Source organism: Mobula birostris, chromosome 21 (assembly GCF_030028105.1).
Source record: "Mobula birostris isolate sMobBir1 chromosome 21, sMobBir1.hap1, whole genome shotgun sequence".
In the NCBI taxonomy this organism is placed as follows: Eukaryota; Metazoa; Chordata; class Chondrichthyes; order Myliobatiformes; family Myliobatidae; genus Mobula; species Mobula birostris.
In genome coordinates this window covers 51,377,118-51,403,895 of record NC_092390.1, presented here as the reverse complement: position 1 = coordinate 51,403,895, position 26,778 = coordinate 51,377,118, and the positions used below count along the sequence as shown (strand labels likewise).

At 42.3% G+C, this 26,778-nt stretch overlaps 1 protein-coding gene across 2 annotated transcripts in view; it reads right to left on the bottom strand.

Moving 5' to 3' along the window:
• The window catches only part of cpxm2 (carboxypeptidase X (M14 family), member 2), a 212,292-nt gene that overhangs the window by 86,717 nt on the left and 98,797 nt on the right, over positions 1-26,778 (bottom strand). The window contains exons 5-7 of one of the 2 annotated variants that reach the window (XM_072239466.1): positions 20,301-20,385; positions 13,824-13,974; positions 13,578-13,700 (exon numbers count right to left, since the gene is read on the bottom strand). In XM_072239466.1, coding sequence (XP_072095567.1) covers positions 13,578-13,700; positions 13,824-13,974; positions 20,301-20,385 — 359 coding nt within the window. The remainder of the gene's footprint in view (positions 1-13,577; positions 13,701-13,823; positions 13,975-20,300; positions 20,386-26,778) is intronic. The other variant, XM_072239467.1, reaches the window with a different exon arrangement.

Genomic DNA, 26,778 nt, shown 5'->3' with positions numbered 1-26,778 from the left:
ATTAGGGGACCAAAACTGCACACAATACTCCAGGTGTGGTCTCACCAAGGCCTTGTACAACTGCAGTAGTACCTCCCTGCTCCTGTACTCAAATCCTCTCGCTATAAATGCCAGCATACCATTCGCCTTTTTCACCGCCTGCTGTACCTGCATGCCCACTTTCAATGACTGGTGTATAATGACACCCAGGTCTCGTTGCACCTCCCCTTTTCCTAATTGGCCACCATTCAGATAATAATCTGTTTTCCTATTTTTGCCACCAAAGTGGATAACTTCACATTTATCCACATTAAATTGCATCTGCCATGAATTTGCCCACTCACCCAACCTATCCAAGTCACCCTGCATCCTCTTAGCATCCTCCTCACAGCTAACACTGCCACCCAGCTTCATGTCATCCGCAAACTTGGAGATGCTGCATTTAATTCCCTCATCCAAGTCATTAATATATATTGAAAACAAATGGGGTCCCAGCACTGAGCCTTGCGGTACCCCACTAGTCACCGCCTGCCATTCTGAAAAGGTCCCGTTTATTCCCACTCTTTGCTTCCTGTCTGCTAACCAATTCTCTATCCACACCAATACCTTACCCCCAATACCGTGTGCTTTAAGTTTGCACACTAATCTCCTGTGTGGGACCTTGTCAAAAGCCTTCTGAAAATCCAAATATACCACATCCACTGGTTCTCCCCTATCCACTCTACTAGTTACATCCTCAAAAAATTCTATGAGATTCGTCAGACATGATTTTCCTTTCACAAATCCATGCTGACTTTGTCCGATCATTTCACCGCTTTCCAAATGTGCTGTTATCACATCCTTGATAACTGACTCCAGCAGTTTCCCCACCACCGACGTTAGGCTAACCGGTCTATAATTCCCCAGTTTCTCTCTCCCTCCTTTTTTAAAAAGTGGAGTTACATTAGCCACCCTCCAATCCGCAGGAACTAGTCCAGAATCTAACGAGTTTTGAAAAATTATCACTAATGCATCCACTATTTCTTGGGCTACTTCCTTAAGCACCCTGGGATGCAGACCATCTGGCCCTGGGGATTTATCTGCCTTCAATCCCTTCAATTTACCTAACACCACTTCCCTACTAACACGTATTTCGCTCAGTTCCTCCATCTCACTGGACCCTCTGTCCCCTACTATTTCTGGAAGATTATTTATGTCCTCCTTAGTGAAGACAGAACCAAAGTAATTATTCAATTGGTCTGCCATGTCCTTGCTCCCCATAATCAATTCACCTGTTTCTGTCTGCAGGGGATCTACATTTGTCTTTACCAGTCTTTTCCTTTTTACATATCTATAAAAGCTTTTACAGTCTGTTTTTATGTTGCCTGCCAGTTTTCTCTCATAATCTTTTTTCCCCTTCCTAATTAAGCCCTTTGCTGAACTCTGAATTTCTCCCAGTCCTCAGGTGAGCCACTTTCTCTGGCTAATTTGTATGCTTCTTCTTTGGAATTGATACTATCCCTAATTTCTCTTGTCAGCCACGGGTGCACTACCTTCCTTGATTTATTCTTTTGCCAAACTGGGATGAACATTTGTTGCAGTTCATCCATGCAACCTTTAAATGCTTGCCATTGCATATCTACCGTCAATCCTTTAAGTGTCATTTGCCAGTCTATCTTAGCTAATTCACGTCTCATACCTTCAAAGTTACCCCTCTTTAAGTTCAGAACCTTTGTTTCTGAATTAACTATGTCACTCTCCATCTTAATGAAGAATTCCACCATATTATGGTCACTCTTACCCAAGGGGCCTCTCACGACAAGATTGCTAATTAACCCTTCCTCATTGCTCAAAACCCAGTCCAGAATAGCCTGCTCTCTAGTCGGTTCCTCGACATGTTGGTTCAAAAAACCATCCCGCATACATTCCAAGAAATCTTCTTCCTCAGCACCTTTACCAATTTGGTTCACCCAATCTACATCTAGATTGAAGTCACCCATTATAACTGCTGTTCCTTTATTGCACACATTTCTAATTTCCTGTTTAATACCATCTCTGACCTCACTACTACTGTTAGGTGGCCTGTACACAACTCCCACCAGCGTCTTCTGCCCCTTAGTGTTACGCAGCTCTACCCATATCGATTCCACATCTTCCCGGCTTATGTCCTTCCTTTCTATTGTGTTAATCTCTTCTTTAACCAGCAACGCCACCCCACCTCCCCTTCCTTCATGTCTGTCCCTCCTGAATATTGAATATCCCTGAACGTTGAGCTCCCATCCCTGGTCACCCTGGAGCCATGTCTCTGTGATCCCAACTATATCATAATCATTAATAACAATCTGCACTTTCAATTCATCCACCTTATTACGACTGCTCCTTGCATTGACACACAAAGCCTTCAGGCGCTCTTTTACAACTCTCTTAGCCCTTACACAATTATGCTGAAAAGTGGCCCTTTTTAATGCTTGCCCTGGATTTGTCGGCCTGCCACTTTTACTTTTCTCCATAGTACTTTTTGTTTCTACCCTCACTTTACACCCCTCTGCCTCTCTGCACTGGTTCCCATCCCCCTGTAGTGAACTAACCTCCTCACGCCTAGCCTCTTTAATTTGATTCCCACCCCCCAACCATTCTAGTTTAAAGTCACCTCAGTAGCCCCCGCTAATCTCCCTGCCAGGATATTGGTCCCTCTAGGATTCAAGTGCAACCCGTCCTTTTTGTACAGGTCACGCCTGCGCCAAAAGAGGTCCCAATGATCCAAAAACTTGAATCCCTGCCCCCTGCTCCAATCCCTAAGCCATGCATTTATCCTCCACCTCATCGCACCTCCACCCCACCTTATGTGGGCTTTTTGTAGCCAATATGACCTTCTTTCAGTGTTGAGAGTGGAGAATGTGCAACTTGCTGAGAAACATTTCTTCGCACAGTATTTCGACATCTCCGAGAAATTTGGATAGGTACATGTATGGGAGAGATGGGGAGGATTATGGTCCAGGTACAGATCGATGGGACTAGTCAAAGTAATAGCTTGGCGTGATGTAGAACAGGAGATCCCAACCTTTTTGATGCCATGGAACAATAAACAATATCATTAAGCAAGGGGCCCAGGGATCCCAGGTTGGGAACCCCTGATCTAGAAGATTGTCCGAAGGCCCTGACTCTGCACTATGGTGTTCTATGACTCTATGATTCATGAGGCAATTTGTTTTGCCATCTTGCCTAGGTTGGAGTCTGAGATATTGGAATCAATGAGCTCACTCCTGGCATGATGGTGACTAAATCTAACACCTATATTCCAGTGGTGTAACCATGGAAGCATTGCAAGCTGTGTCTGTAACTCCATGCAGGCATGAGAAATTTCTTCCTGTGTTTTCTCAGTCAGTCTCAGCATATGCAACAAGTTTGCTCAGAGGTTGACGGGGACAATGAAACAGAAACATTGATAGTCTAAGGTTCAACACGAAAAAAAGCTTTGGTAACTGTAACAGAGGATCCAGAAGAACCTGCTATGCCTGTCAGTAGCAAAAATTCACACAATACTTCAGGACTCTGTTCCAAGTGGTCTTTTCACATATCTGTGATCCTTATATTGAGAAGGTTAAGTGAAGATACAACTAGTTTATACCAAATCAAATTTATCGACTGTCATTTTCTGCCAGGTTTCAGCCTCTGCTCAGTAATATAAACACTAATGTGTTTCATAGCAACTATGAAACAAAAACAAAACACAGTATAAATGCTCAACAGCTCAGGAAGTATCTATGGAGACAGAAAAAAAAAAGAGTTGGTGTTTCAGGTCAATGTCTGGGGAAGTTTATATAACAGATGTAGTTTATTCTGCAGAGAACGGGCACGGGTGGGATAAGAAAGGGAAAGTCTGTGAGAGGGTAGAGATTAAAATAATTTACAGATTGATGTTGATTGCAAGATGGGGAAAAGCCTAGTTAATGGCAGCCAATCGATCTGAAATGATAAGTAGAAAAGGGAAGAGAAAAACCAAAACAACAGTACTTGAAGCTATGATGTTGTGGCCATTACAGAGTCTTGGACGGCTCAGGGGCAGGAATGGTTACTTTGAGAGCTAGGCTTTAGATGCTTCAGAAAGGACAGGGAGGGAGGAAAAAGAGGTGGGGGCATGGCACTGTTGATCAGAGATAGTGTCACGGTTGCAGAAAAGGAGGAAGAAATGGAGGGATCGTCTACGGAGTCTCTGTGGGTGGAAGTTAGGAACAGGAAGGGATCAATAACTCTACTGGGTGTTTTTTATAGACCACCCAGTAGTAACAGGGACATCAAGGAGCAGATAGGGAGACAGATTCTGGAAAGCTGTAATAATAAAAGGGTTGTCGTGGTGGGAGATTTTAATTTCCCAAACATCGATTGGCATGTCTTTAGAGTGAGGGATTTAGATGGGGTGGCAACTGGGAGACTACCCAGAAGGTTCCGCCACCTTCAACAGGACCCCACCACTAAGCACATCTATCCCTCTCCACCCCTCTCCGCTTTCTGCAGGGATCATTCCCACCGTGACTCCCTGGTCCACACGTCCCTCCCCACTGACCTCCCACCCAGCACTTATCCCTGTAAGCGTAAGTGCTACACCTGTCCCTACACCTCCTCTCTTGCCACAATTCAGGGCCCCAAACAGTCCTTCCAGGTGAGGCAACATTTCACTTGTGAGTCTGTTGGGGTCATCTATTGCATCCGGTGCTCCTGGTGCAGCCTCCTCTACATCGGTGAAACCCGACGCAGATTGAGGGACTGCTTCGTTGAGAACCTCCGCTCCGTCCACCCCAACAGACAGGATCTCCCGGTTGCCACCCAGTTCAACTCTGCTTCACATTCCCATTCAGATATGTCCATACATGGCCTCCTCTACTGCCATGATGAGGCTAAACTCAGGTTAGAGGAGCAACACCTCATATACCATCTGGGTAGTCTCCAGCCCCTTGGTATGAACATTGAATTCTGCAACTTCCGGTAATTCCCTCCCCCTCCCTTCCCCTATCCCTATGTCACTCTGCCCCCTCCCCCAGCTACCTACTACCTCCCTTATGGTTCTGCCTCCTTCTACTACCCATTGTGCTTTCCCCTATTCCTTCTTCACCTTTCCTGCCTATCCCCTCCCTGCTTCCCCTCCCCCACCCCTTTATCTTTCCCCTTACTGGTTTTTCACCTGGCACCTACCAGCCTTCTCCTTCCCACCCTCCCCCCCACCTTCTTTATAGGGCCTCTGCCCCTTCCGTCTTCAGTCCTGACAAAGGGTTCCAGCCCGAAACGTTGACTGATTGTTTCCACGGATGCTGCCCGACCTGCTGAGTTCCTCCAGCATGATGAGTGTTGCTTAGATGGGGTGGAGTTTGTTAGGTGTGTTCAAGAAGGTTTCTTGACACAATATGTAGATAAGCCTACAAGAGGAGAGGCTGTACTTGATCTGGTATTGGGAAATGAACCTGGTCAGGCGTCAGTGGGAGAGCATTTTGGAGATAGTAATCACAATTCTGTCTTCTTTACCATAGCATTGGAGAGGGATAGGAGCAGATAAGTTAGGAAAGCATTTAATTGGAGTAAGGGGAAATATGAGGCTATCAGGCAGGAACTTGGAAGCATAAATTGGGAACAGATGTTCTCAGGGAAATATACAGAAGAAATCTGGCAAATGTTCGGGGATATTTGCGTGGAGTTCTGAATAGGTACGTTCCAATGAGACAGGGAAAGGATGGTAGAGTTCAGGAACTGTGGTGTACAAAGGCTTGTTGTAAATCTAGTCAGGAAGGAAAAAAGAGCTTATGAAAGTTAAAAAACTAGGTAATGATAGAGATCTAGAAAATTATAAGGCTAGCAGGAAGGAACTCAAGAAAGAAATTAGGAGAGCCAGAAGGGGCCATGAGAAGGCCTTAACGGACAGAATTAAGGAAAACTGCAAGGCATTCTACAAGTATGTGAAGAGCAAGAGGATAGGACATAAGAGAATAAGACCAATCAAGTGTGACAGTGGAAAAGTGTGTATGGAACCGGAGGAGATAGCAAAGGTGCTTAATGGGTACTTTGCTTCAGTATTCACTGCAGAAAAGGACCTTGGCGATTGTAGGGATGACTTACAGCGGACTGAAAAGCTTGAGCATATAGATATTATGAAAGAGGATGTGCTGGAGCTTTTGGAAAGCATCAAATTGGATAAGTCACTGGGACCGGATGAGATGTAGCCCAGGCTACTGTGGGAGGCGAGGGAGGAGATTGCTGAGCCTCTGGCGATGATCTTTGCATCATCAATGAGCACAGGAGAGTTTCCGGAGGACTGGAGGGTTGCAGATGTTGTTCCATTATTCAAGAAAGGGAGTAGAGATAGCCCAGGAAATTATAGACCAGTGAGTCTTACTTCAGTGGTTGGTAAGTTGATGGAGAAGATCCTGAGAGGCCGGATTTATGAACATTTGGAGAGGTATAATAGTCAGCATGGCTTTGTGAAAGGCAGGTCATGCCTTACGAGCCTGATTGAATTTTTTGAGGATGTGACTAAACACATTGATGAAGGTAGAGCAGTCGATGTAGTGTATATGGATTTCAGCAAGGCATTTGATAAGGTACCCCATGCAAGGCTTATTGAGGAAGTAAGGAGGCATGGGATCCAAGGGGGCATTGCTTTGTGGATCCAGAACTGGCTTGCCCACAGAGTGGTTGTAGGGGGGTCATATTCTGCATGGAGGTCAGTGATCAGTGGTGTTCCTGAGGGATCTGTTCTGGAACCCCTTCTCTTCGTGATTTTTATAAATGACCTAGATGAGCAAGTGGAGGGATGGGTTAGTACATTTGCTGATGACACAAAGGTTGGGGGTGTTGTGGATAGTGTGGAGGGCTGTCAGAGTTTACAGCGGGACATTGATAGGATGCAAAACTGGGCTGAGAAGCGGCAGATGGAGTTCAACCCAGATAAGTGTATGGTAGTTCATTTTGGTAGGTCAAATATGATGGCAGAATATAGTATTAATAGTAAGACTCTTGGCAGTGTGGAGGATCAGAGGGATCTTGGGGTCTGAGTCCATAGGACACTCAAAGCTGCTGCGTAGGTTACTGTGTGGTTAAGAAAGCATACGGTGCATTGGCCTTCATCAATCATGGGATTGAGTTTAAGAGCCGAGAGGTAATGTTGCAGTTATTGTCGGACCCTGGTCAGACCCCACTTGGAGTACTGTGCTCAGTTCTGGTCACCTCACTACAGGAAGGATGTGGAAACCATAGAAAGAGTGCAGTGAAGATTTACAAGGATGTTGCCTGGATCGGGGATCATGCCTTATGAGAATAGGTTGGGTGAAATCAGCCTTTCTTCCTTGGAATGACAAAGGATGAGGGGCAACCTGGTAGAGGTGTATAAGATGATGAGAGGCATTGATCGTGTGAATAGCCAGAGGCTTTTTCCCAGGGCTGGAATGGCTAGCACGAGAGGGCACAGTTTTGAGGTGCTTAGAAATAGGTACAGAGGAGATGTCAGGGGTAAGTTTTTTACGCAGGGAGTGACGAGTGTGTGGAATGGGCTGCCGGCAACGGTGATGGAGGTGGAGTGTCCTTTAAGAGATTCCTGGACAAGTACATGGAGCTCAGAAAAACAGAAGGCTATGGGTAACCCTAGGTAATTTCTAAGGTAAGGACATATCTGGCAGAGCTTTATGGGCCAAGGGGTTTGTATTGTGCTGTAAGTTTTCTATGTTTCTAACGGAACAAAATGTGCTAATATAGAAATGTCCGGAAGGGTCTCAGCATGAAATATCAACTATCTATTCATTTCTACAGATGCTGCCTGACCCGTTGAGTTCCTTCTGCATTTTGTGTGTGTTTGTGTGTGCTGTGGATTTCCTGCATCTACAGACTCTCTAGTGTTTAAAATAAAGAAACTGTCAGTTTCTGAAAATCTGGAAAAAAAGAATGCTAAAACTGATTAGTGAGTAAGGCAGGATCTGTTGAGAGATAAGAACTGTGTTTTGTAACTTGCATGGAGGGGAGTATTGAACTGTGATATTGGCTTTTTTCACTCTTGGTGGCCGCTGCCTATCCTGATGAATGTTTTTCAAATTTTTCTTTCGTTCAGATTTCTGACATCTAGAGTATTATTTTTTGCTTTGCATTTACCAAAGAAGCTATGATTCCTTTCATTTTTTAGCAAAGATGGTCAAGGAGAGATTTATTAGATTTCCAATGGGTTTTGATAGGATATAAATGGAATGATTGCTTTCACTGGTAGACAGGGCAGTAACCTATAGAAACAAATTAAAATTAATTGGCATACACACTTGGCCAGACACAAAGAGAAAATTGCTATGCGTTGGGATATCTTGGCTGAAGCAAAGCAAGAAAAAAAATCATAGTAACTTTTAAAAGAACAATGGACAAATAATGAAAACAAGAACTCTGACAGAACTATGGGGGAAAGATCAAAAGAACAGATTAATTGAAAGGTCTTTTCAAAATAGCGCCATGGCAAAATGAAGCAAAAATATGTTCTTGTGTGCTGTGTGATTCTAGTTACATACATGTCCAGAGCATATGATGAGATGAATAAATTATATGTGTAATAATTGACATTAAAACCTTATTCAAAACATGTAAAAATGAATCATGTTATGCAGCAACAAGCTGTCAGTATACGATCTGCTTTTATTGCTTGTATGTTAAAGTTCACTGTTTATAAAATTAGATCCTCTTCCAACAATATTGTTACATGTTATAAGGAATATGTCGGTTTGCTTTAGTTAATCGGAGAATCACAGAACAGAATAAAGTCACAAATAAGAAAGCTATGTGACTCGACCTGCTCGGGCCCCTACACAAGAGTGTGACCAGAGGAAGGTTAAATAGGTTAAGACTTTATTCCCTAGATTGAGGGGAGATTTGATGGAGATGTAAAAAAGTTATGAGGGGTAAAGATGGGGTAAAGATTGGGTAAACGCAAGCAGACTTTTCTACTGAGGCTGGGTGAGTCTACAGCTAGAGGTCATGGGTTAATTGTGAAAGGAAAAATGCTTCAGGGGAACATGAGAGGGGACTTCTTCACTCAGAGGATGGTGAGAGTGTGGAATGAGTTGCCAGCACAAGTGGTGCATTCAGGGTCAATTTCAATATTTAAGAGAAATTTGGATAGGTGTATAGATGGGAGAGGTATGACGGGTTATGGTTCAGGGGCAGGTCAATTGGACTAGACAAGTTAATGGCACAGACTAAATGGGCCACAGGGTCTCCTTCTATGCTTAGTGTTCTACAACCACTGTTCCTTCTATGCAGTGCACACTGACAGCTGGAATAGTTTTTTACATTTAAATTACCATGCAGTTTTCAGGCCATGTAAAAGAATTCCGGCTCAGAACAATGGTTGGTCCGTGCAGCTATAGAAAACTAGAGGGAACATTGCCTATGACTTCTATAGTTGTAGAACACTACAGCATCGAAGCAGACCCTTTGGCTCAGAATAATGGTTGATCCGTGCAGCTATAGAAAACTAGAGGGAACATTGCCTATGACTTCTATGAAGCACTCAGAATATTTTTTTCTCTGAGTCACATCAAACGATAAAAAGAAAACCAAGTTATATAATGAAGTCAAATTCTCCAGTTATTTCACAATGAGTTTCAAAGGAATAGTTGTTAAAGGCATTTTGTAAGAACTAAGAGAGGTGACAAATGGTCTTACAGAGCAAGTGGGTGATGTCTCAAGAGACATAGGCCAGAGGCAAAAGGTTTATAAGTGAAGTACTGAAGGATTAGAGAAGAACAGAAACAAGGGGAAAGTAATATCATGAATGGAAAATCCTACAAAAAAATAGCAATACAGCCCAGTCCATCACAGGTAAAGCTCACCCCAGCTCTAAACATCCAAACAGACTGTTGTCACAAGAAAGCAGCATCCACCATCAGGATCCCCCACCACCCAGACCATGCTGTCTTCTTGCTGCTGCCATCAGGAGGAAAGTACAGGAGCCTCAGGACCCGCACCACCGGGTTCAGGAACAGTTATTACCCCTCGGCCATCAGGCTCTTGGACCAGAGAGGATAATTTCACTCAACTTCACTTGCCTCATCATTGAAATGTTCCCACAACCTATGGACTCATTGTCAAGGACTCTTCATCTCAAATTATTGATATTTATTGCTTTTTTTTCCTCTTAGCTCAAGCTGATAAAACCTGAGGTTCAGGCATAGCCAAGCACATTCATTTCTCAATTGCTAGGAACTTTTGGACTATTCTAGTGGTGTTTAGCATTGTGGCTTTCTGGAGATTTACACAGATATTGCTGTGTTGCCCTAATTGTTTAATGGGATGATAGCAGTTCCAGATATTACTAACAGGACAGTGCATATCCTGTTCATGTTCCAAAATCTTTCAATTTCCTCTTTTCACTTATTGGTTTCTGTAAGTGTGTTTGGAATAGCTATATTTATTATGTTTCAAAGTTTCAAAGTGCATTTATTATCAAAGAATGTATACATTATACAGCCTTGAGATTTGTTTGCTAAACAGGCAGTCGCAAAGCAAGGAACCCGAAACAACCCAATTAAAGATAAAAGACCAACCCCCCAATGCCCACTGAGAAAGAGAAAGTGCATTCTGAACAAAATTAAGTCCTTCAGATCCAACACCCCGGAGTAGCCCGGAGTAGGCCCAAAGTGGCAGTATCCAGTTCATCATAATAGCAGGGCAAATGGCCGCAAAGTTCGTAGACACGAGGCACAGCAGCCAGGGCAGTCATACAGCTTTAATGCGGCAGAGAGAGAAGCCCCGAGACTATCTTGGCCACTGGTTAAATTGTCCAAACTGCATTAGGATCTGGCCCTGTTGCTGGCAAATCCCTCTGGGTTCAGAATTCTCTGCCAAAGGAACCATTTTTGACCTCTTTAAATCGGCTTGGCACCCAGAACGATCCAACCTTGCCTGACTCTCGACCCCCTGCCTTTCCAATCCATACGGACTGGCATTTAGATTGTCCAAGCAGCAGATTGTATCTCGCATTAGGACCCGGGCCTTGCCACGGCAAATCGCTCCGGGCCTTGGACACACTGCCCAGCGATTTGCTTCAGACCTGGATTTCACTGCCGAAGAAGCCATTACAGATCTCTTCAAATCAACTTGGTGTATCCAGCGATCCACCCTCGAACCCAGGTTAGTTGGACGGGCACTGGAACTCCCCTGACCTGTCTTCTCCTCTCCGAATTGTTCACTCCAACCAGCACGGTTCCAACTCCAAGTGAGGTGATTTTGCAGCGCAACATCAGGACACATCCCACAAATTAGCTTTGTCTTCACTCACTTCTTCATTGTTTGTGGAGATAGTTTACCAACATTTACTTTAAAAAAAGTGTTATTAATAATGGTTTTACTCGAATTCCTTGGCTTTCAAACTACTAGTGGCTGTCACACATTTTCGGTAGTGCCATCTTAAACCATATAACCATATTAAGTAAGATGTTCCTGCTTGTTTATCCTGTATTACTAGTACTATTATTATTATCATTATTATTTCTTTCTTTCTTTTTGTATTTGCACAGTTTATTGTCTTTTGCTCAGTGGCTGCCTGCCCAGTTGGTGTTGTCTTTCATTCATTCTGTTATGCTTGTTGCATTTATCCAGTATGCCTGCAAGAAAATGAATCTGAGGGTTGTGTATGGTGACATATACAGTATGTCCTTTGATAGTGAATTTTCTTTGAACTTTGAAATACAATGATTATTTCGATTTAAGAATGATTTTTTTCCATTTATTAGGCTGAGATATAGGAAGTTAGTGTTGGTCAATGTAGAGCTGTGGTCCCCAGCCACCGGGCCGCAAAGCATGTGCTACCAGGCCGCGAGGAAATTATATGATTTGGCAATATGAAATGATATGAGTCAGCTGCACCTTTCCTCATTCCCTGTCACGCACCATTGAACTTGAAATAACCTACCAAATCATACCAAATAACACACAAAACCTAAAATAACACTAACATATAGTAAAAGCAGGAATGATATGATAAATACACAGCCTATATAAAGTAGAAATAATGTATGTACAGTGTAGTTTCACTTAACAGAACCGGGAAGATTAAGTCAAAACAGATTTGTAGAAAAAAAAACGGCACGTACACGCATGCACACATCGTGTATGCGCACGTCACACATGTGCACACAGGTGCCCGCGCAAGGCTTCATGGTCATGGTAGTCTCTCTCAGGGTAAACACAGGTGTCCCGTATTTGACTGCTACTTTTGTCCCTTATTTGGGAGTGAGAAAGTTGGCAACCCTACTTGAACACCACCCACCACCCCCCCCCCCAGCTCCATTGGCTGGTTCGCAAGAATATTCTCAATATTAAACTGGTCCGCGGTGCAAAAAAAGGTTGGGGACCCCTGGTGTAGAGAAACAGAGGTGATGACCAAGTACAAGCAGCTGAGTTCCACACAGAATGCCTCTGACACAGGGCTGAGCAGAAACGCTGCAGGGGAATAGTGGAGAAATATGACAGAGTCCTTAGTCACAGAGCATAGTTCATGTATTTGACATTCAGCACTCTAAATCTGACTGTTTCTGGAGCACTACTGCAGCCGATCACTCTTATAAATGAAAAATTCTGCACTCCATCAAGTCCAGCTAATGGCAAGCACTTACACTGAATGATGCACTGACCATGTGGGTGGGAAGCATTGGGGTGTGTACAGAAAAACACACAATGGCCTACAGCATCATCTTGTTTGGCCCTTGGTTTTTGAGTGCTGGTATTTGAGTCTCATGGATCTTGTACCTTCTACAGACAAAATCCCTGAAAGCATATTTGTTAAGTAATTAACAACTTTTGTCTGTGTCATTATGGATGTCTGTCTAATCAAACAATTGAATGTGAAGCATAAATAAGAATTCTGGCATAATTTCCATTATCTTTAATGTTTACTGGCATTACAATGCTGTTGTTTATTTTCAGTTAGGATGTGGACTGTACTTTCTCAGTGTCTCCTCAAGGATATGCAGTGTTCTTTGGATTGTTTACCTTTTATGTCTAATCGTTTGTGTTTGGACCAGCTCAGATTTTTCACTTTGTTTTGCAAGTGTCTCATTTGCAATCATGGGGATTGTTAAACTCCCTCTCACTTTTATTCAGTTTGAGATCATTTAATTAGCACAGTATTTTCAATACATTGCATTGCTACATGCTCCAGGGTGTATTTCGGGGTGGGGGGGAGCAAAATCTTCTTCACTCAGTTCCTTGAATGGTGAAACTTAGACTGAGTTCTTCTGTGTTTCATGAGTGATTTCAGTGTGTCAGGATTCTGAATAGTCTGCCTGAGCTTTAGTTAGTTTTGCTGGTTAGTCTCTAATTCCTGCACTTGAGTTCGCTAGTGATCCTTACAGCTGCAGCCTGACAATGCACGACGTTTTTGTTCAAGAAAATTATTGTGATTAAGGAATCATAGTAAAAGGGGCTACAGAATTTGGATGAGCTGATCATACAATCTATGAATGTAAGGTGCAAGAGTAGGCCATATGACCCTCAGACCTGTGCCATTATTCTAAGTGTTCATGGGTAATCCTGCTCATCAAGTTTGCTTTCTGACCCATAGATCTTGAACTCCAAATAACACCAGTGCCAACACTGAATACCTTCACTGAATGTTTTCTGAGGAAGAGAAGTCCAAAGGTCTCCTCCTTTCAAGTCTGCTGCAAGATGGTGATTCATATTCCTCTCAGCTTCAATAGCCATGCACAGGATATAGCGTCTAAAACCTTGTCAATCAAAGCATGATGGTTTGGTTACACTCTTCCATGAAATTATTATTTAAATTACTAATTGAAAGCATGCAATTATAATTCTACGACTTACTGTACAGTGCCAGAACCAAATTTTACCTGGCATGGGACAGCCCAGGATCTCCACTCTCATGCAGATGTCACCATCCTCATGCCAACTACGAGGGTTTATTCTAATAAAACGAGCAACTATTGGAGCAGGGAACTCATTCAGCACAGGAATCTCTTTCTCTTGATTCGCTGGAAATATCTGAGAAGATAAAATGAGTGACCAAAAAAGAGCGGAATAAAAATGCAGCATAACATTTTAAAATCTGTAAGAAACTGCAACAGTATGTAGGCAAAAGCAACTGTAACAGATGTGTGTTAAGATTATGATCCAGTTTCCTAGAGTGAAAATTCCTTTTCGCCTGCTGTGGGCTGGTCAGACCTCTCATGATTTCTCCAGTTCAGCAAATGCCTGGTGTACTGGTATCACTAGCAGATACTGAACTGTTCATCACTGTTAAAGATATCTTAATTTCCAGGGAAAGTCCCCATCACAAGACCTTGCTGAACCAATTTTGATTTTAGAAGTTACCACTTCATGGATAATTTGTAATCGTGAAGGTATTCTCCCAAAGAATGACATAATGATCCAAATAACTTGCATCAACTGCTGTAGTGATGTGGCTTGCTTCTGACCTTGGAGAAAGCTGCTATAAAACTCCAGTAATCTCTGTGGTGTGGAGGCCAGCTTTATGCTGGCACCAACTCCAAGGGATCTCTGGCATCCAGCAAATAAGATGTCAACTAGAAATTCAGCAGCCCAATGCACTGAAATAAATTTCTTGGACAGCAAACAAGAAAATAAATAAGCTGTAACACTTAACTAACTTCTTTTGGCAGTACACTGCAATGTTTGTATTAAGGCTGAAGTCATAAAATCACAACATGCTTAAAATCTACTTTTGTAGCTAATTTGGAAAAATGGACTTCAATTATTTTTAAGGACTGAGACTTTGCAAGTAAAACCAATCCCTCAGTTTCTCTTTTCTGATGTGGCTAAAAGAAGAATAAAATAAGACTTTGCATTTAGTAAATTATTTATAGGGCTGTTTCTGCTAATTATGAATCCTATCACAAATTACAGTACTGTGCAACATTCTTAAGCACATAAATATATCTAGGGTACCTAAGACATTTGCACAGTACTGTATTTGTCAACGTGGAGCAGAGAGCAAGTCTGCAAATCCGGCGGGAACAAAGGATGTTGGGAATGGCAAAGGTGAAGCACTGTGGGAGGAGTGTGGGACAGGTGGCAGAGAAGGTGTGCTAAGGTGGGGGGTAGCGTGGGTGCAGACACAGCCAGCCCTGAGACACAGGTTAAGGACATTTTCAAGCAATTGATTTATTGAGCATTATAGAACGTCTCTCTGATGCTTCCCGCTCCCTCCCCTCTCCTTTCTCCCTGCCCCCTCCCACTCTCAGTCCACAATCGAGACCCATATCAGAATCAGATTTATCATCACTCACATACGTCATGAAATTTGTTTTTTTTTTAGCAGCAGTACAGTGCAATACACAGTACTGCTGGTCTTCTTTAAGTAAAATTATATAACTCTTCCTCAGGTTCCTCCCCTACACAGGTACACACATTCTCTCTCTCTCTCTCTCTCTCTCTCTCTCACACATATACACGATAATCGGCCCTCCAGCCAAGTCCATTAATCTACCCATCTACTGACCCATCACCAATTTGCTGAGCATCCCTCCTCCAACTGACTGACACCCCTTGTATCACCATATTACAGACTTCCCGTTCATCCCTCCCAGCTAACTACCAATCTTCGATTTTCCCAGCTCATCTAGCTAATTGTAACTTGCATCCCTGTAGCTGGAGCCCACAATTCCCAATCTCCACCACATGAAACCACAATCCTTTGATGGCTGTGCTCAATGGTCTCCTCCTGTTTCTCTCAAAAGGTTCTCTGTAAATTAAAACCACCTTATTTTTTTTTGTTTTGCACTTGGCAGCAATGTACTCTATTCTATGGGCTCTGTACACTACTTTGTTTCACAAGAGTGAACCCATTGAAAGAAGCAAGTATTGCCCAATTGCAAGTTTCCACAATACCATGTTTTTACACTACTGTGTATAAAGATCAAAATATACTTCCTCTTGTCCTCACCTACCACCCCACCAGCCTCTGCACCCAGCACATAATTCCCTGAAACTTTTGTCATCTCCAACGGGATCCCATCACCAAGCACATCTTTCCCCCCACTTCCTGCTTTCCACAAGGATTGCTCCCTATGTGATTCCTTTGTCCTTTCATCCCTCCACACTGATCTCCCTCCTGGCACTTATCCTTGCAAGCGGAACAAGTGCTATACCTGCCCCTACACCTCCTCCCTCACTACCATTCAGGGCCCTAAACAGTCACAGGTGAAGTGTCACCTCACCTGGAAGGAATCTGTTGGGGTCATATACTGTGTACAGTGCTCCCTGTGTGGCCTCCTGTACTTCGGTGAGACCTGACATAGATTGGGATACCACTTCGCTGATCACCTACTCTCTGTCTGTCAGAAGAAGTGGGATCTCCCAGTGGCCACACATTTTAATTCCACTTCCCATTCCCACTCTGATATGTCAATCTATGGCCTCCTCTACTGTCGCAATGAGGCCACACTCAGGTGGAGGAATAATACCTTATATTCCGTCTGGGTAGCCTCTAACCTAATGGTATAAACATCGATTTCTCAAAATTCCAGTCATGCCCCCCCTGCCTTCTCCTTCACCATTCCCCATCCCCTTTTCCTTCTCTCACCCTGTCTCCTTGCCTGCCCATTGCCTCCCTCTGATGTTCCTCCCCCTTTTTCTTTCTTCCATGATCTTCTATGGCCACCTGTCAGACACCCCCCTCTCCAGCCTGTTTCTCTTTCACCAGACAACTTCGAACCTATTTACTTCATCCCTTGTTGCAATGGAACAAATGAGGCAAACCCAAGTGCAGGACACAGGCACGGAGATTGAGTTAGGATGCTTACACGGGCGTAAACGCCGAACAGCAAACAGGAGGGATCTTGATACAGAGCCTTGACACGGAGCCTTGACTCAGAGAGACAGAATCTCATAGGTAAACCTTGAAACTGGAGCTTAGAACTTACGGTTCTAAGCGGTCTGGAAACATTAGTTAACACACAGGAAAAAGACCAACAATCTGGCAACTAAGGTTTGAAACGCCGGGGTTCTTATATTGCAGGTCCTGATGGAAACCAGGTGTGCCGTTATCAAAAAAAATTAGAAGCAATTGGGAAATTAACGGTTGGAACCGTGGCACAATCAAAGGAAATTAGAGGAAACTAGGGAATAACCGATCAGGACTGTGACATCGCTTCCCCTCCTGGTTTCACCTATCACCCTGTGCTTCTCTTTCCCTTCCCCCACCTTTTAACTCTACCCAAACAACAGGAATTCTGCAGATGCTGGAAATTCAAGCAACACACATCAAAGTTGCTGGTGAACGCAGCAGGCCAGGCAGCATCTGTAACTTTCAAATCCCTTACTCACTCTTCCTTCAGTTAGTCCTGACGAAGGGTCTCGGCCTGAAACGTCGACTGTACCTCTTCCTACAGATGCTGCCTGGCCTGCTGCGTTCACCAGCAACTTTGATGTGTGTTGCTTGAATTTCCAGCATCTGCAGAATTCCTGTTGTTTGCGTTTAAATTCACTACTGCGAAGCCTCTTCCGGTGATGCCTACACCAAAGAAGTTTAGATCCTCTCTTCGACGGGAGTTCAGTGAAACCATCTCTCACTGCTCCCCATCTGTAATTTCTTCGGCTCTTCAACTTTTCGACCACACTTTGACTCAGACTTGCGTATCCCCTTTTGCCTATCACCTGTCCAGCTCTTGGCTCTATCCCTCCCCCTCCTGTCTTCTCCTATCATTTTGGATCTCCCCCTCCCCCTCCAACTTTCAAATCCCTTACTCACTCTTCCTTCAGTTAGTCCTGACGAAGGGTCTCGGCCTGAAACGTTGACTGCGCCTCTTCCTACAGATGCTGCCTGGCCTGCTGCGTTCACCAGAAACTTTGATGTGTGTTGTTTTAACTCTACCCCTCATCTTTCTTTCTCCAGTCCTGCTGAAGGGTCTTGGCCCGAAATGTCGACTGTACTTAGTTCCATAGATGCTGCCCAGCTTGCTGAGTTCCTCCAGCATTTTGTGTGTGTTGTTTGAACTTCCAGCATCTGCAGATTCTCTCTTGTATCTGAGACTACAAGGAATGGTTCTGACAGCTCTGGCAGATTTTCTTCTGCTTTTCTCAGCTTTCCTCTCTAGATCTACTTTGATCCTTGCTTCTCTCGTGGTTCTGTCTTCTTTCTCCCTCTTTATACTGTTCTCAATCCCTTTCTTGGCCATGCTCCCTTTCCTTATCTTTGGTTGCCTCATGATCCATATCACAGATTTGCTCATAGTCCCAATCCCACTCATACTCTTGCACCCGCTCTTTTTCTTTCTCATGTTCCTTCTCTCTTTCTCACACATTCTTTCTCTCCATCTCTTCTCTCTTTTTCAACTTCTTGCCATTCTTATTCTTGCTTTCCTTTTCCTTCTAGTTTCCTTGTGAGTATATCTGACTTTGCTAATTTCTCGAGAAATTAGGTCTCATTTATCCTCTTCATCCTCCTCTTTCTTTTCCTTTTTTTTTCTATTCTAGGATGTGCCTCTTGGTCTTGGGAAGGTGCATATAGTTTACTAGAATATTCTCTTTAATCCTTCTATTGCTCCCCTTAGTGACCTGCTCTGTGCTTTTGGTTTTCTCATTCACATCATCTGATGAATTCTGTTTTCATGTCTCCACTGACTCCATTGGCCTTCCATTCATCCAACTGGCCCTTGGCCTTTGCATCTACTTTAACAAGCAGCTTTTTATCTCCCACGTAAAGTTCATGCAATAATGTTACTGGACATTGGTCACAGACTAGATTCTGGTTCTTTATACTCAAAAAACCAAATGCTTGCAATTTTCCTGAAGCTCCTTGAACTCTCTTCCAGTTTAAAACCAAGCCACATTTCGCAAGTAGCTACTTGATTAACATATCACAAGCTTTCTGAGGTATGTTGCCTACAAAAGCTGTTGTAGTCTAACCACTGCTTTCGTCATTTTCATGAGTCCTCCGCATATTAATGTCCTTTCTTGGTCTCGAGATTGCACCAACACTTGCTTACCTTCTGTTGGGCATTGGTTCATGGTGTACAGCACAGAGACAGTCGTGACATCATCCAGTACCTTTCTTAATTCACTTTCAGTTGACTATTACAGGACATGTGCCATGCAAATGGTGGATAAATCTCCGATCAAGTTGTAGTTGTCTCAACCAATCACGCTCCATAATACTAGCCCTCCTGTTTTTACATTTACAAGCATGTTGGTTGTTGTCTTTCACTGTTACAAATGTCATACCCACAAGAGTTATCTTTTCTCCATTATATGTTCTTAGTTGTATATCCGCAATGCCTCACATATCTGCATATGTGAGGCAATGGACTGGGTTGAGTTATGCTGAGGCCAGAAAAAGAGCGCAAGATCGAAGAGATGGAGGTGCACAGCCGCCAACCCCAGATTCGGGACGGCACCCACTGACTGACTGACTGACTGTATATCCGCAGGCTTCTGTTCAGTATCTTTCAAACGCTGTTCAAACTCATTTTGTGGAATGACTGTAACATCTGAGCCAGTGTCCAATTCCATTTTATTTGACTTACAATTCAGTTCTGGTGTAAGCCACATTGCTTGTCCCTTATTAGTTTTCACATTATAAATCTCAAAACTACCTAGTCCTGTGTCTCTCTCATCGTTATCAGATGTTTCATCAACAGCATGCAGATTAGAGCTCGTTTTGAAACTGCAACTTGACTTTTTAGCTTTTCCTCTTCCATTTATTTTTGTCTTCCCGATATGCTACGCTTTTTTAAAAAAACTTAACCGTTTCTCGCTAGGCATTTTTAAAAAACTTAACTATTTCTCGCTGTGCTTTTTTTGTTTATCCTGAATGTCTCACTGTGCTTCAGTAGGTGGGTAGTCATGTCGGGTTAGTTTAAAACTTCCTCGTCGTCACTGTTAAGTTTTGTAACTCAAAAACTTAAAACTAATTGCAAGAAAAAGATGGGAGCCTAGGAAAACGGGTCTTAGCTCGTTTTTCCTTTAAATGAGGTGCACATAAATGATGCAGTAGCGTGATAACATTTTCCACTCACATATTTAGTGCAATATAACCATAATGAAATATTTAAACAACAAAGGATGTTTAATCAACCGATATATTTGCAATCTTATTCAACTATTGCTGATATATTAAATGCACAACACCTGGATGAGGGGCTGATAGGAAGAAGATTCCTCCACAATTCACTACAACGCAAAGAATTTCAGTGTTTCCCCAATGAATATTACACAAAATGAGTCATTCCTTTCTTTCACATTCATGCTTTGTATATGCTAATTACCTTTAATTTACATTAGTTCAACACAACTTTATGTAGTTTTTCTATCTTTACACATATAAATTAATTCAGAATATTGTCACTCACCATATCATCTGATCCATTCTTAACAGTGACCCAACTATAGCTGTCATTGCTCAACAAAACACAGTATGATGTCACCCAGTCACTCCTGCAAGGGGAAAAATCCGATCAATAAGATATTTTCTTGGACTTCCTGATGTTTCCAGCTTTGTCCTTCTTTAATTTAAATATAATGAAATTTAATGTAAAGGAAAGAGAGTTATTTATAAGAAAACACCCAATAACTTTGTCCATACCAACACAAAGGTAGGCAGACGATTTTTTAAAAAAATATTTTCTTTATGATTTTCTACAAACTACAGTGTAGAAGAAAAAAATCAATAGTATAAATAGAAGGATCATTGCAATACAGATAAAAATAGCAATAATACATATCTTAACAAATGAGCAAGTCACCCATATTAAAAAAGAAAAATTCGAAAGGAAAGCACCCAACCCACTCACTATCCAACTCCAAGCCAACCATTATATTACAAGTATAAAAATTTGAAAGGACATTGGAGATAAACTTTTATCACCCCAGAACCATGTATTTTAGTAAAAAGAGAAATGAATAATAATAATAATAATAATAAAGCAGCCTGCTACCTACTCAAAGAATCAAAGAAAGCTGGAAATGCAGGATCTGACTATCAAGGGAAGAAAAATAAAAACACCTGTCAATCTAGGTGAGAATTATGAAAATATTCAAGGTAAGGTCCCCACACCTTATGGAACTTTATGTCTGAATTAAAAAGTGAACAGTAAATCTTTTCAAGATCTAAACAAGACATAATATCCCTAAGCCATTGAACATGGGTAGGGGGAACTACATCTCTCCACTTAAGGAGTACTGCACATCAAGCTAAAAGAGAGGCAAAAGACAATGTTCACCGTTTAGCTGGGATCAAATGCTTGTCAAAGTCTTGAGAAATACCGAAAAGAACGATCAAAAGATCAGGTTCCAAATGACAATTTAATATAGAAGATAAAAGTTAAAAAGACATCTTTCCAAAATTTTTCCAAAGTAGGACAGGCCCAATACATATGAATAAGGGAGGCCTCACCTCCTTTGCATTTGTCACACCAGGGACTAATATCAGGATAAAACTTTGCCAATTTGGTTTTAGACATATGAGCCTGACAGATGATTTTAATCTGTAGTACAGATTGTACATCCAAGGTGATATCTGTTCTCCCAGAAAGTCTCTCAGTAAAGACATATCAACTGCATTCGAAACAGCATTTTGATAAAACATGCAGATATGATGCAGACATGATGCAGACTGTTTTTGTTAGGAAACAGGATATGAACATTTAATTCATTTGAACAGAGGCGTTTGGTTATATTATTGCAGATATCGATTAATCATTCTGATTTAAAGTTGTCGACTTTAAACATTCACCCAATTTCCTGTTCCACAAATACTGCTTGAATAGCTAAGCATTTTAGACATTTCCTATTGTCAATACTCACATTATTCCCATACCACCACAGACTCTCAGATTAACATTGATTTATATACCAACTCTGTCCTTGAGCACATCAACAAGTGTGTAGATAGAGTGATATCACAAAAACAGATAAAAGTCAAAGCCAGAGATTCAACCTTCAGGTCTGGAGACCAGGAGGCTTACAGCTCAGCCAGGGCCAACCTGAGGAGGGGAATCTCTCAGGCTAAACACATAAACAAACAAAGAATCGAGGAGCATTTCAACTCCTCGGACCCCAGCACATGTGGCATGGCATACAGGTCATTACAGACTTCAAACCACCTAGTACTATGCCCCCTTCCAGCTCTGCTTCCCTCCCTGATGAGCTCAATTACTTCTACGCTCGCTTTGACTGAGAGAACAAGGAGGTCACCCTCAAAGCAGATCTTCCACCTGGTGAACTGCCTCTCTCACTTTCCACCTCCGATGTTTGTGCCACCCTGAGCAGGGTGAATGTACGGACGGCAGCTGGTCTGGATGGAATACCTGGCCACGTGCTCAGAGTCTGTGCAGGGCAGTTGGCCGGGGTCTTCACAGACATTTTTAATCTGTCTCTGGCCCAGGCAGTTGTCCCCACAAGCTTCAAGATCACCACCATCGTGCCAGTGCTGAAGCATTCCACTACCACGGGCCTGAATGACTTCCACCCAGTTGCACTCACCCCCATCATTGCAAAGTCCTTTTTTGAGAGACTGGTTCTATCACATCTGAAATCCTGTCTGCCCACTACCCTTGACCCCCATCAATTCGCCTATCGCACCAACAGGTCAACAGAGGACGCCACCTCCACAGCACTTCACTCTGCCCTGACCCACCTGGACAGCTCCAATTCTTACGTCAGAATGCTGTTCATTGACTTTAGTTCGGCATTCAATACTATTACCCCCTCCAAGCTGATTGCTAAACTTTGCCAGCTTGGTATCAGCTCATTCCTCTGACTAACAGACTCCAATCAGTTAAGTTAGACAACCTCTCCTCCTCCACTCTCACCCTGAACACCAGCGTGACTCAAGGCTGTGTGCTGAGCCCTCTTCTGTACTCCCTTTTCACCTATGACTGCACTCCTGTACATGATTCTAACTCCATAATCAAGTTCGCAGACGACACCACGGTGGTTGGCCTGATCAGAGGGGATGACGAGACAGCGTACAGGGACAAGGTCCAGCACTTGGCAGCGTGGTGTGCCGACAACAACTTGGCCTTTAACACCCAGAAGGCCAAGGAGATCATTGTGGACTTCAGGCATGATAGAAGCCGCACTCACGTCCCCATCTACATCAATTGAGCTGTAGTGAAGCATGTATCAAACTTCAAATTTCTTGATGTCCACATTTCCGAGGATTTCACCCAGTCCCTGAACTCCTCCATCCTGATAAAAGAGGCACAACAGCGCCTTTATTTCCTGCGGAGCATCAAGAAAGCTCACCTCTGTCCCAGGATACTGACAGACTTTTACTCCTGTACCATTGAGAGCATACTCACCAACTGCATCTCAGTGTGGTATGGCAATTGTCCCGTATTGGACCGCAAAGCACTCCAGCATGTGGTGAAAACTGCCCAGCAGATTATCAGCACCCAGTTGCCCACCATTGATAACATCTACCATAAACGCTGCCTGGGCTTGGCAAAAAGCATTATCAAGGATGCATCTCACCCTAACCATGGACTTTTTACTCTCCTCCCATCCGGTAGGCGCGACAGGAGCCTCCACTCCCGCACCAGCAGGCACAGGAAGAGCTTCTTCCCTGAGGCTGTGACCCTGCTGAACCTCACATCACAGCGCTAAATAGTATTGCACCCATATTGTACTGTCTCAGTACGTTTATATTTGTGTGCTGTAGCACTTTTTATTCGCAGCTATTTTGTAAATAACACTATTGTTTGCATTTCTGGTCAGATGTTAACTGCATTTCATTGGCTTTGTATCTGCACTTGGCACAATGACAATAAAGTTGAATCTAATCTAATCAAATCTAATTGTTTTGCTTCCCTGTTGCTCTCTGTTGAATTTGATACACTTCTGTCAAAAGTTAATAACTAAGCATTGCCGGCATAGATTGTATGTAATACTACTTAATGTACTTTGAACATGATTAATATGTGATATAACTGAATTACTCATCATATCATTATGAAGTGTAATTATCTAAACCTTTAATAATTGAAAATAGCTTAACATCCTCTTAGATGTTGCTTCAACTGCTTTTCTTGTCAATTTGTCATTCCTCACCCTCTTCCTGGTTCAGTGCTGTCACCTTCTGCAAGAAATGCAGAATAGATGCAGAAAGAAGATCATTTGTTTTTCACATCTGAAGTTGCATCTGTGGTACAAGAAAACCTATCTAATATGTGAGACAAGTTACAACCAGAGTGAATGCTATCTTTAAACTCACTTCAACTCATCCATTCATAATGGATGTTTAAACATGCTCTCTGCAACAACAAATGCAAATCACTGTCAAACTGCGGAAGAATAATTTGGAGTCTAATATTTCCTGTAAAAATATTAATTTAAGAATGATGCATACTACAGTCAGGATTGGCACATAGCACACCGGGGAGTAATTTGAGCAACAACAGGAAAGCTGCATTGTCAGGCCTGCAGAGGCAGGCACCTACCAGTCTCAATCCAGCTAACAGGAGACATGTCACTCATTTCAAACACATCATCTGCAGCCTATTTAAACCCAACCCAACTTTGATCCACAGTTCTTGTTCACCCATAAAAACCAGTCAGTTTCAACCAGTCATTCTTAGCCTTCAGTTAAAAAGTTCGAAGTAAATCTATTATAAAAGTACATACTATATATGTCACCATATACAACCCCAGATTCATTTTCTTGTGGGCATACTCATTAAATCTATAGAATAATAACCATAACAGAGCCAATGAAAGACCACTCAACTTTAGAATTCAACCAGAGAACAGAAGACAAAAACTGTGCAAATACAAAGCGAGAGAAATAATAATAAAAAAAAGCAATAAATATTGTGAACATGAAATGAAGAGTCTTTGAAAGTGAGTCCATTCATTGTGGGAACATGTCATGATGGGTAAAGTAGAGTGAAGTTATCCTCTTTGATTCAAGAGCCTGATGGCTGAGGAATAATAACTTGTTCCTGAACTTGTGCTGAGAGTCCTGAGGCTCCTAGATTTTCTTCTCGATGGCAGCAGCAAGAAGAGAGCATGTGCTGTTTGGCAGAAGTCCCTGTAAATGGATGCTGCTTTTCTACGACAGTATTTCATGTAGATGTGCTCAATAGTTGGGAGGGCTTTACCTGTGATGGACTGGGCCATATCCACTACTTTCCTCTAGGATTTTCCATTCAAGGGCATTGGTGTTTCCATAGCAGTCTGTGACGCAGCCAATCAATATACTCTCCACCAATGTTCTCTCTAGGATGTGCGCATGCACACATCTTTTGCTATTAATGCACAAAGGAACTTAATCTGCACACAAGAAGTTGTCACCCTCTACCTCATTGGCATGTTAACTATATTTCAACATATTAAAGTGATATTTCAAGTTGTGACATATTAACCAGATTTCATCACCTAACCTGCTTTTAGTTCTTGTAATATATCACTCTGCAGCTGGTAGCAGACCTTGCATGTTCGCAGCTGTCACCGTGCAGGCGTGTGGAAATTCTACAGCCCAAAGCCCCATGCTATCCTTTTTGACACCGGGATATGCCATTTTTCAGTCATCTCAGATTAATGAAACACTTTTGATTAATATTTATCAAATTAAAACACTGTCTTCGACTACATGAAAGTAAAGAAGGCAGAGTGAAACCACTGAATACATCCCCTGAAAAACAAACCTTCTGATCACGGAGATGTGTGTTTTCATCTGCAAGTTTGAAGTCATTCAGTTTGCTTGTGCAATAAATAGTCAACTATTTATTAGTCTTGATAGAGTTTACAAAGAACAGTCAAGTGCCAAAGACAGGAGAGAGAAAAAATGACTAAGCAACTTACATATGTTCAATATCTTGTTCAATTTTATGTCTCTTATGTAATTAAGCTACAAAATCTGTGCTGTATGCAATAATTTCCAAATAAAATACCTATCAAGGTATTTTGTCAGCAAGCTTTGTCATTTTATAAGTTTTGTTTGACCATTTCAAACAACTTTAATAACGTGAAAAAATTGAGATTATTACATGCTGTTGTATAGTCTGTAAGACACAAGACTTATTGATGTGTATTATTATATTTCTTTTAAACAATGAACAACAAACTGGACTTGTTAGTTTATTATCCTTAGGTTAGCTTCAGGTTTACTTCCACTTCAAAATTCAGAGCACACACACTGTGTCACTGGGCAAAAAAATTACACAGCACAAGACTTTTGCACATACTGGTCACTGCAAATTAGAGGGAACATTGCTCTCTGCTACACATCTATAGAAGTTTTCAAACTTTTAGATGTCGTGCCAAATCTCCAGAAACTCCTAAGGAAGTAGAGGTTACCTTGTTGCCTCGTTATGTTAAGTATTCATTCTCTCTCATTTTGTGGCCCCTCGCGGCTTATTATTTTGCAATTTATAATTAAAGTGATCGCTCAATGCTAAATTATCTCCGCTGCTCTGTGTATGGGTCAAGCCTCCTCTACATTTCCTGACATGTCTGTGGATAGACCAGGAATAATGGTGTTTCTTTCCTACAAACTGTCATTGTTCCCCAAGAACCATCCTAATGAGGCCATAGCAACATTAATCACAGGGATGTACTGCTGAACATCACTATTGGGATAAAGGAACAAACGTGTAATCTGAAGCAATTATATTTGAATGGAACACAACTAATTTGCTTATGGCTTCCAGAGCATAAATCACGGCCACACTCTTGATCACTGTCAACTTAGAAAGTCATAACATTGAGACAGTTTAATCAGTTGTGGCACTTTTCATTTAGTGGTATCCTTGCACTGTCAATCATTATTTTAAATTATGGACAGAAATGTACCTTCTGCTTGAATTAGAGTTTTCAACACAAAACTTT